This window comes from Glossina fuscipes, unplaced genomic scaffold, assembly GCF_014805625.2.
Source record: "Glossina fuscipes isolate IAEA_lab_2018 unplaced genomic scaffold, Yale_Gfus_2 60472, whole genome shotgun sequence".
Lineage (NCBI taxonomy): Eukaryota > Metazoa > Arthropoda > Insecta > Diptera > Glossinidae > Glossina > Glossina fuscipes.
Window position 1 is genome coordinate 2,469 of NW_024002848.1, and position 12,292 is coordinate 14,760.

Genomic DNA, 12,292 nt, shown 5'->3' on the forward strand with positions numbered 1-12,292 from the left:
GAATCAAAATATTGATTACTACTGATTAACTTAAAAATGATGTGACTTACTTTGTTGACTAAGATATTCTTACAGTTATCCTATCTCGCTACTTTAATGAATTCAGTAGAAATAATCAATTCAATAAACTCACGAACGGATGAAGGAAGAGCGCCACGCACGCAATCATGCTTTCTCAGCTCTATTACTACTAATAGTTATGCGGATACCTTTGCCCGCAAAAAATCTTTAAACCCGTCTATTTCTACATATAGCACATGGGAAATTTATTTTCAAATTTACTTGAAAAGTTTTCAATGACAAACAACTGTTCCTCTTACTCACTAATTGGAGAACGTACTTCAGTCACAATTGAGAAAATACGAAAGAATACTTTTTGTGTTATTCTTACCTTCATATTGTTTTAACGATCATTTTATCTATAAATCTTTCTAAAACATTACGAAAGATTGATTACGAATCGGCACCTTATAGTATATATGATAGATGAGGTCCTATTCTCACATTTGCAAAATCTCGTGCTCCAATAATTTAAAGGAAAGAAAATTCTTCAGTCGAAGATAAAAATTTGAAAAGAAATGGAGATAAATGGATAGAAAGATTCGCCCACGCGAATTAAATCAGCCATTAATACGTATATATAAGTTTCTTTAAAAAAGGTTTTTTTTTGGCATTCGTGTCAGAACAGTTTGTGTAAAAAAAAATGTATTTGCTCCCATTGGTGGGCCCATGTTAATTTGAAATCGTGTGAAAAGAGTTGGATGCTATCACCCTTATTAAATACTTTAGATGTCTGATTTTTTTTTTTTTTTGTGACAGAAATCGAGGAGAAATCTGCGAAGGTCATAGTAGCTGGTGGGACGAATTTACTTCATCCGGCTCGTTGCGCTTTCCACTGAGATCACTTTACGCTGGGCTAGCCTATACCTTGGTTGGTTATCCTTGCACCAGTTTAAGTCTTTTCAAGTGCGTTTACATTGGTGGCGGTTTCAATGGTTTCAGGCAGTTTGGTCAATTTTAGCTGAAAGCAAATGTAATTACAAAATATATTCAATTCAGACGTGCGTGAGTTATTCTATCCGTTTCGGATAAAATGAAGTGAATCAGCGACCACTTGTTAGAATGTATTTGAACTTCGAATTCCGGCAAATTAAAGGAGAAGTGAATCAGCGAGCACTTGTTAGAATCTATTTGAACTTGGCACATAATATCTGGCTTTTAGATCTACATTTTTTTGAGTGGTAAGCTTTTCATGGTGAAAAGCTCACTTTTTCTTCGCTTCTCTCCCCTCCATTGTGATGGATTGGAGAGAAAATTTTGTCGTATTTTAAATAGGCTTGTAATTTTTCTTGCATATAGAAAAAACATTCATTTGTGTTATTTTCACATAATAATACGGCAGCTTATAATTTATCAACGCTTTTCTATATATTAAAATAACACCGGCTAAAATCGCTCACACTTAATGGTAATATTTCTTCCCTAACACTAATAGAAACATATCACAACAACAATATTAATAAATTTTCTAACAAGTTTATGAGAATCATCTCTTCATTCATTAGTTACGAAATGACGGCCTTTGCAAAACAAAGCTAAAAAACAGAAAGAAAAGCATTTGCACCTTGCCAGGGGAAGCTAGAACTCAGGACATAATTCGCAGTCCATAGACTGAGTTTGATCTTACGCAGGGCCCGTCGACCAAGTACGCTTAAGTATTATTATATTTTAGTTTGATGTCATGCCACTCTTGACTGCGTTGGCGTACTTTCGGGCCGTAATTATGGCAGTCACATGTGCATGCAAATTTAATAGCATTCTAAATATTTGCCCAAGATTTTAGCTTCACTCTTTATGTACAGCTACAGAGATGGCTGTAAGTACAACTCGTCGCTCTGTAAACCTAATCGGTGCCCGAAAGTTGGCTTTCTATCAAAATTCCTGCGGTCTGAAGTATTTTAGGAGGAACTCACGTTAAATTAGCGTGCAATTTTACGCTGTCCGAGGATGTATATACGAAGGATACGAAAGATATACAAAGCCTTTAATACGTATTTATGGATATAACACAAGCTAGCTGTTATAAATATTTGACGGGTTGTGCGCAAAAGTGATGAAATGACAAATATAAAAATGATTGAAACAATTTTCATTCTATTATCATCCTAATCAAGGTTTGAGAACAAAACATTAATAATGATTTGTTGTAATAAAATAAAAATTGTTTTTTCTTTATTTATTTATTTATATTTTTCATTAGTATATTGTGTTTACCTAAATTCTATTAACATCCATAACGTACTAAATATGCTTGGCTGTCCTCTCCGCTCTGTACATGTACGCATATGCATGTACACAGTCGACACAATTTGCGTTCTTTACCACTATTTTAAATAATCATAAACTTTACATATTAATTTTTTTACTTGCATTTCTAACTACAACAGCATACGCATGTGTGTGTGTGAGTGTGTTTTCTCTTTGTGTGTGTGTGCCTGTGTGTATATGGGCCGAGAAATTTATTAATTGTTTAAAGCATCCGGCAAATTGCAAACGTTTATCTCTGTGTGGGTGTGCTAGATGGATGCTTTAATGTGTCTGTAGGTATTTCTGGCTTGTGTCCATATGTGTATATATGTATGTATTTATGCATACATATATGTATTTGTGTCCTTTTTTCATATCGTTCGCTGTATACATACTAATAATAATGATGTTCTTTAGCTTCAGTTTATAGAGATACTTACACTAAATAAAAAAAATAAAAAATTAAATTATGGTATTTTATAAATTATTATTATTATTATTTTCAATGTATGTGTATGCGTCCGCATTTAAGTGTAAGTAAATGGTTTTATGTTTTCTTAGGTTATGGATACCACTTTATATTTTTATTTTTTTTTTAATTGTAATCATTTTATACACTTTTCTTGTAGAGATTTACTTAATTTATTTACTACTGTTATCGTGTCTCTTCATTTTTTTTTTTTGTTTTTTTTTTGTTTTTTTTTTAATAGTAATAAGGTTTAGTTGAGTTTGCAGTGTAATCATGATAATATAATAATAATAATAATAATAATAGCAACACGGCATGAATTCCAATGTGTTTTATTATTACGTAAAGATGCTTTCTAATGTATGGTATTTATATATATATTTTTTTAAACATTTTTTCTTTTTTTGTTGTTGTTTTGTTTTTATTATAAATATAAATTTACATAAGAACAAAGGAACTATATATTTCAGTCTTTTTAGTATAAAAAATATCTATTGTTTGCATAGTAAACAAATCTGTATTTATGTGTATGCCTGTACTTGTATTTGTATGTGTGTGTTCGTGTGTTTGTGTGTGTGCGTGTGTGTATATGTATGTTTGGGCATATTTGTGTTAATTATTCAAATTTCCTCTTAATTATGTATAAATAGCTACTTTTTATTGTGTGATTTTTTTTTAAATTGGTTGATTGATTGATCGTCCTATATAAGCGATCATATGCGATATCTACAATTTGTTGCTTACGAGCAAAATAATATATAATCTGTATCTATCTACATATTTAGCTGGTTTTTAATGTGTTTGTAGGCATGTGTGCATGTGCATGCGCGTGTCAATAAACACACTCACACATACACTCAATACACACCCAATACTTTCTTTTATCCTTGTCGTTTTAATTATTAGCGTTTAACTTAAACAGAAAAAAAAAGGATAATTTGTGGAAAAGCGATGGAGAGAAAGAGTAAGAGAGAGTGAGAGAGAAAGACTCTATAAAAGCTTAACTATTATATATTTATGTTTCAGTAAAATAAAAATTGGGTTTTGTACTCTGATCGTTATCTATGCATATATGTGTACATACAACCATACATACATATATATAAACACAATCATATATACATGGCATGGCTGCTGTTATAGTTTTTACTATTAATTTTTTAACGATACTGATAGGAACAATAATGATGATGATTATGCACGTGTTTATATATCGTATGTCGCAATTACTCCAGCTTCTACAACAGCAGCAATACGACGAGAAAGTCAAGATACATTCAGTCGCCTTAGGATGGTTTTTGTTTATCCAAACTTTCCTTAAAATTTCTTTATAGAAGCTCTTTTAGTAAACTTTAAAGAATCTTTTAATACAGATTCAATCAATTTTTTTTTTTTAATAAAAAAGTATGAAATAATATTTAGAATAATTTCAAAAGACTTTTTTACAATTTTACATGAAAGAAACTTTACAGTACGTCGCTTAAATTCAAGTTTGTATCATTAAGTGATCACATCTTACAAAGTTATGGGTAACCGGACGGTATTTTTATCTTCTGTTAAATTTTGTTTCAATTAATTACAAAATTGACTACAATTCAGAGTTTATTGCGGACCAATTAGGACGAAACTACTCTTTTTACAACAAGATCAAACCTTTAACCCTTAACGAAAATGAGCGTCTTTTCCATAAATGCGTAACCAAAATTGAAGTCAAAGTTTTTCCAAAAACCTGTGTAGACATCCGTAAACACGTAAACATACATAATTTATGGTCTTGTTTTTAAGCTATTTTTAGATGAAGAGAAATCTATGTGCAATCTTGAAATTTGAAATCATGTCAGAACCTACCACCCGAATCTTTCGGATATTTTTTGATTTATTTCCGCCATTATTCCAAAAATACGTATAAAAAGAAGTTTTTACATTCCCATCAGTCTTATAAACTGCTTCAAACGGACAGAAGGAAAAGAGCGGAATAGAACAAATCGATATAGAATTTCTTGAACAAATTTAAAAATGATTGATTTTCAAATTTCGTTTTCAGATGCCGAGCTTTTTATCTTACATACCGTAAATTATTGCTTAACATATCCTGAATATATTCTGATGTTTTCAAAAAATATTGACATTTTTCATATGTGGTTGGAACAGTTCCACTCTACAGCTTTTCTTGTAAAATTGTTCCAAGATTGTGTCTATGGAGTTGCAATCTGCTATTTTACGCTTCGTGATCTTCAGAATACGAAAATTGAAGCCCGTAAAAGAAAGGACAGTCAAGACTAACTAAGCATAGAATTATATTCTTAATTTTATACCTATGTGTTCGCTGATTCATATTTTTGGATGTTGTAAGAATATGGCAAAATTCAGCCGGATACTTTTAAAAAAGCATTCAAAAGATCTTGTGATTAAATGGAAGTCTATGATGGAACCATATGAAAATGTCAATTGATGTATTAGAAATCTTCTGTCCGAATCCTTACCGTCTTATTCAAACTTTTATAATTAGCTTTTGCATATGAACGGACTCTGTACGTAATATGAACCGGATTACAGTAAGCTTACAAGTAGCTCACAAACGTACGTATGCATTTCCTCCTACATGTGTACATAATGAAACTGAAAAATAATTCCATGAAGTTGTACCAAACCGTGTATATCTAATATACATGTATGTACCTATATATGCATGAATGTAAATAAGCATGTAATTTGATGTAAATAGTGAACATTATATAAACCTATCGTTCTTTTAATGTGTTCTTAATGCAACAGTTTGTTGTTCTTTGATTGGTGTGGCTAATTTTAATTTGAAGGTTTCACAAAATAACGATGACGTGATGTCTTATGTATTAAATTATAATGTGATTTTCTTTGTTTTGTTTTGTTCTTTTCGCATAAAAGAAAGTGTGGGAAAATCCTCATTATTTTTTACAGAAAATATATATATATATATATATATTTCCTATATACAGTTCGTTTGTTCAGCTCTCACTTTATAAACGAAGCTTGTTGGCTTAGGGAGTTTTTAAAATTCGTACACATTTTTTTTTGTGCGCCTGATTAATATTTTTTGTGGATAAGCAAACATAAGCTATTTACAGGATATAGCTGCAGCAAGATTCTACGCTTCTCGTCCTACAAAACCGTTTGGTGGAGGTGGTGGTGAGGATTGTTGTTGTTGCTGCTGTTTCAGCCATTTTTCCTTGAGCGAAAACGTAGACGTTGGTATTAGCCTTAGCTGTGTTCCATGCCCTCCAGTACTTGTTGAGGGTGTATTAGTCGGTGTTGTAGCATGGCTATGACCGCTGCTGCTTCGACTTCGATCGCTGTTGCGTTTATGTTGGGATTGACTATTGCTGCTTCGCCGACTTAACGGTATCCGATCCATTTTCATCCCGTCGGTAGTTTCAAAATCTTCTTCGGATTCATGCGGAGAGGAAGATGACGATGGTGAACATGAAAACTTATCCAAACGGTCGCGCTCAAGCTGAGTGGCTTGCATTTCGGTGGCAGTTGTAGCGAGTAAGAGAGAGGGACCCATCATCTGATAATTAGGATTCTCACTTACATTCACGGTATTTCCGATATCTTCATTCTGCTGCGGTTCACTCATGATTACATAGTTGGCATTTTCACTACTTTGGGATGTAGTTGTTATTGGACACGTTTGCAATTGATAATTAGGATTTGCCGAAGACGTTCCCGAACTATTGAGAGATTCGTCCAGTATTTGATAGTTGGGATTGGAACTGATAGTAAATGTAGAAGTTGAGGGAAGTTTTGGTTTCAGTTTACTTGCGTCGCCACCACCTTCAACGGATGACGATTCATTCAGCCTTCGGTAATTAGGATTTTCACTTATACTCGCTGCTGGTGTGAAAAATCGTGGATTGGAGCAAAAACTGCCCGCGCTCCCACTACCTCCACTTTCTATGGTTCCCAAGTTTTGACCGCTCATACTTTTGCCACGGCCGCCACGAGTCAAGTTACTGCTACTCCCATCACCGGCTCCGCTAATTGGTGCGCATGGATTAGAACTGGAGCTATTGTGGCTTACATTGCTACCGGAACGTTTGTGATTGAAAAAGCGTATATTTTTACGCAAAAGGGTAGGCATCAAGCTATTGCCTAAAGAATCGGCAACAGCTTTTAGGTTAGAATATTTGCCAGTCGTTGTTGCTTTCGAAGATGTATTCGATGACGCAGCAGAAGCTGTGGAAGGGTGTAATGAAGATGCAGTTGGTTGACCAATAACGTCATCAGGCACTGAGCTCGACAAAGGCATAATCCTCGGCAGTATCTGACGTTCTCTAGAGCCTAACAATAAGTTTTGCCCTGCGGACGGTATGGCAAAGTTATCCTCTTCATCATCGCCTGCATGGCAGGAAACTTGTTGTCTATAATTTGGACTTGGATCATATAGTTCGTAACCACGTTCGTCCGTTCCGATCCTTCCTCTTTCTTCGGTTTCTTCGTAATCTGGCTGCACATACGCATCAACATCATCTACCGTGCCTCGTACAATGCCGTGAAGAAATCGCCGCTGGGAGGGTGGATAGAGTTGCCGCTGATGGGGTTGGATATGTGATTGCAACTGACTGTTTACTCGTGCAAGACCGCTTGATGTTGAAGGCAAGGAACTCAAGCCTTGGTTATGATGCAAATTTTGTGATAAAATCAGACTATTTTTCGATTGGACATCTGGTGTGCTGCTTACAACTATGGCCGAGCCAAGACTAAGGATTTACAGAACATATTACTGATTCTTATTTCGATACGACATTTAAATTATTTACCTGCATGGCGAATGAGGAGGTTCGATATTCATTGTTATGGGACTTTCAACTTGATTCTCGCCAGAGGAGTCATTTTCTTCAGCCAATTGAAAACCACCGTACTCTTCCATACGCAGTGGTGTAGTTACATCTTCCATATCGTTCTCAGGTTCCTCAAACACATCGCCAGATCTTTGATTTCTTTCTGCATTTACAATTATTCGAAAAAAGAAAATATATATGTATATGTAAACTTATAAGTAATGTTTTTTTACCAGCAACTTCTTTAGCAAGAACTTGTTGTCCTTCTTCTGAATGATAAAATGAAACTTCACGAAAATGTGGATCAGCCAAATCTGCTAAATAGCGAATAATCTCCATAAAGGTAGGACGAGCGGTTGGTCGATGATGCCAACACTTTTGCATTAAACTATACAATTTGTCTGGACAATTTTCAGGTCTCTCCATAACACCGCCCTCAATGACATAGCGCAGTACTTGATCGTTAGACAGACCCTATAAAAATTCATGATAAATGGGCAAAATTGTGAAATATTTTAAGTTCCCACTTACTTGATATGGTTGCGAAGCTAAAGTGGACATCTCCCATAAAACTACACCATAACTGAACACGTCACTGGCACTGGAATATACACCATCTCTTAAACTCTCTGGAGGCATCCACCGTACTGGCAACAAGCCTGAAAAACGTAATTTCATTAGCGCCAAACATTTTATTATGATATACGTAATACCTTTTGTACCCTTGCGATAATAGTCAGTTTCATAAATATCACGCGTCATACCAAAATCGCCTATTTTCACGGTTAAATCAGCAGCTACCATACAGTTGCGCGCCGCTAAATCCCTATGAACGAATTTCTTTGCTGACAAATAGGCCATACCGTCAGCTATTTCTATAGCCATCTGCAAAAAGCGGCATGACCATTTCTCCATGACTGATTGGGACAATTTCTTTGCAGACTTACCTGATAAATGCGACTTAATGGAGGGGGTTGCGAGGATAGACCTCTTTCGGCCAATGTCATGCCAAACTCATCCCGCTCGTCCGGACGATGAGCGCGAAGATACGATTTAAGGTCGCCGTTCTTCATTAATTCCATAATTACCAACGCAGGTTGGCCACGGGAACAAACTCCTAGTAATCGGACCACATGATAGGTGTCAAACTGTTTCATCACGCTAGCCTCATTTAAGAAATTCATGCGCTCACGGTCCGTGGCATTTTCATTTACAGTTTTAACGGCGCACGGAGTATCCTCGGCGCTGTTATTATAACCCTTTAATATTCCTTCGTACACCATGCCAAACGATCCTTGACCAAGGGGATTCAGTTGTATAACCCGGTCTCGAGCCACCTCCCATTCGTCAGGTATATACTGAAGACTGATATAATAGGGATTTACGGTGGGAAACATTTTTAAATCAGATGGCGGCGTAAGAAAACGCTTGCGAACCAGAAAATATATTGTGCCCCCAATTAATGACAACAACGTCAATAATGCGACACAGATCCCAGCTATAAGAGCTGGTGATGGAGTGGTAGGCTAAGGCGAAAAAAAGTAAAATATAGACTGTGTAAAAATAAAAAGAATTGATTCTAAACTCACTGGAATGTAAATGTAGATGGTTCTCGAAAATTTTCCTTCACCAGCCATAGAGTTTGTGCGTATTCGTATACTGTAATTGCCAGTGAACAGGCCCGTCAGAACATAGCCGTTGTGTTGGTAGTCTAGCTCAGTGTAATCAACTTCTGTAATGCATTTCTTCTCCTCAACTGCATCCTGTGTTTGCAGTTCATACATTATAGTGTACGAGACTACTGCACCATTCGGGCGAGCTGGACGTTCCCAAAACAAACGAATACTACTACGCGAAGAATTCGTAGGCTCAAGATCGGCACGCAGTTTTTCAACCTTGTCAACGTCATCTAATCACATAATATACATATTAATAATGGGAAAAAACGGTATAAGTAAATCTTTTTACAACTCTGTGTGTATACAACATACCTAGCATAAGTGTACGTGCTAGAATTTTTACTTCCATGCTGCATTCGTTGGGAGAAGCTCCTTCCTCAGGTTCGCGGCATGCTTTCACTCCGATCATATACCATGAGAAGTGCTTAAGAGATTTAAATACATAATCTGTAGTAGTAGCGTTCACAGATGCAGCTATAACTTCGTAATAAAGACCATCTTCATCCTTGCGTGTTATATTGGAAGGCATATTATGCTTTTCCTGCTTAGGCTCAACCAACGCGGAGCGAACAGCCCGATCATATTCATCGATCGGAATATCACGTATATGACGAAGCAAGAAGCTATCGTTAGGAGTGCCTTCAATGTTACGACGTCTTCGTTTAGTCATATCGGATTCATTGCTTTCGACAGTAACCGCATTTTCAATAGGCACGGAATCAGTTTTCCTATAAACAAATAAAAATTTGACTGCTGTGGATGTGTGCTGTTGTGGGAAAAGTTGTTCTGGTATGAGCAAACTCACATACTCCACATCAAATGCAAATACCAAACCCGCCTACCATCACGCGAGGTCTTAATAATATATATATAAATCTTCTTCACTTTGTTTTCTTCGTTATAAGTTCTTGTCGATCGTAGCAGAATTCCCTATATTATTTTCTACATTATGTTAACTACGTTATTGTACAGATTACGTTACGCATATTAAATAACTAAATCAGTTTTTTATACCCGTATTTCATTGCATTTCACTTTGCAAATGTTCGCTTTACACTCGCAAAGGATCTGCGTCAAACAAAGAGTAGTTTTGATGTTCAGCATACGCATGATCTCGAATCGCAATAAAGATTTCGAAATAAGGAATTTCGAAGAGTATAGCGGGGAAAATCAAAGTCAGTCTCTTTAAAGAATAGTGCAAACGTTAAATTAGAATCTATATCGGCTCTTTCCAAGGTAGCGAATTGAAAGGCATTCGCTTGAGAATCTCGAACGGAAAATATTCTTTTAAAATCTTAACAACAATATTTTTTGAAAATGACGCCTTTTATTCGACAAGATTAACTAGACAGTGCGTTGTGGACGTTTAGAATTTATTGACAGAACCGCAAGTAGCGAACACTACAAACAGAAGTCACAATTGGGCGAAAAATTAACTTAAGTTTAATTAAGTGACATTAACTCGTTTAAGCAAAGATCTCAAACGGCAGCGAGTAAGCTAATTCTAATTGATCACCCCATTTGTCTCTTTTGAACCACAACAGGCAACGGTCCGATTCTGGATTAGCTTGAAAATTGAATCGTTCTTCCACAAAAGCACATGTTATACAATATGTAAAACAGCATAGCTTTGATTCGTTATAAACTAAATAGACTTTTGAAACTTTTAAAAATTAAAAAATTAATTTAAGAGCAGAAAAATACGATTTAAACATATTATTATGTATATTATATTATTATATGTATTGTAAATCAGCTTATCAGATTACATGTAAAGTAATCTTAAATACTTTTGAAGAAACGCATACTATATAATTTGGAGCAAAACCACTGTTCGGTTTAAGCTAAACGTAGTTTATTTTCTATTTTGCACTTACTTTACGTATATAAAATTCTGGAGGGTGTTCTCCAACTCGATACTAGCATGTATATTTGCATCAGCATTTTCGTCATCGTATACAGAGTCCTTAGGCTTAGGGCATTTACAACCCTCGGATATTGGAGGCTTTTCTGTTCGCGGACTCTCAATTTTTGGGTTTTCAATTTTAATCTCCTTCAGAGCTTTAAAGAATAAAAGCAAAATGAATTTCTTCGCTTGCTTTCTTTTTAAGGTCTGCTTTACTTACGATCTTTGCAATAGTTTCTGGACTCAGAGTTTTGAATTCGAACTAATACTGCGCGTATCTTGTACATTTTCAATTGGCCATTTGCCGATGTAGGCGGCAACCAAGTCATAACAATTTCTGAGCTGGAATTGGGATAAGCTTGCAATTTATTAACAAACTTAGGTTGATCCGATTTAGTTATAAAACGTTGCACTGGACTTTGGGCATTGCGTCGTTCAGTTGATATAGTCATCGTCTTCACATAGTAAGCATATTGCGTGAAAGGGTTCAGATTAAGAAAAAAATAACGAGTCTCTTTGGTCGGCAAGCTAATTGTCCATCTAATTAAGTCGAAAGTAAAAAAAAATTCAATTTTATTTTAAATTTTTTTCAAACATGACATTAAGATTAAAAGTGAATTAATTACCCATCATCACACGGACGAAATCCGTGCTTGGTGGCATTGCCAAAATTATCTTCAATATGCAAATACTGATAACCGATGAATGTACGCTCATCTTCAAATTTCATAGGATTTAATATCTCAACGATGTCAAATTGTGAATTTATTGTAGTAAGCGTAACATTCAAGAATGTTGTGTTACCTAAAATTTATTAAAATACAAAATTAAATTGATCTTCACTCGTCTGACGTTAATATGTACCGCTTAATTATCACTCACATGATCCTCGTGAACCATTTGAATCTTCAGAAACCTCATTCTTGTCGAATTTCGTTTGATTTTTAAGCATAGGCAAAAGCGTTTCAATTTCGGTTAAACACAATTTCGGGTTGAAGTGAAAATAAACCGTCCCAGCTTCAATGCGTACGGTTTGAAACTTACTTGTCTTCCACGAGTCTTTCGCCTTTTATAGTTTTCAAATTTTTGAAAAACCTTAGATTTAGCATTC

The 12,292-nt window shown here is 35.3% G+C and overlaps 1 protein-coding gene across 1 annotated transcript; it reads right to left on the reverse strand.

The window, feature by feature from the left end:
• Nucleotides 1–5,589: 5,589 nt before the first annotated feature.
• LOC119643360 (insulin-like receptor) lies at nucleotides 5,590–12,290 on the reverse strand. The gene is given in 13 exon segments (XM_038042708.1): nucleotides 5,590–7,515; nucleotides 7,576–7,759; nucleotides 7,830–8,070; nucleotides 8,128–8,255; nucleotides 8,310–8,481; nucleotides 8,544–9,122; nucleotides 9,186–9,505; nucleotides 9,588–10,003; nucleotides 11,153–11,336; nucleotides 11,402–11,721; nucleotides 11,808–11,985; nucleotides 12,064–12,224; nucleotides 12,226–12,290. Coding segments are annotated over 13 exon segments (4,563 nt in total). The 3' UTR covers nucleotides 5,590–5,900.
• Nucleotides 12,291–12,292: the final 2 nt, after the last annotated feature.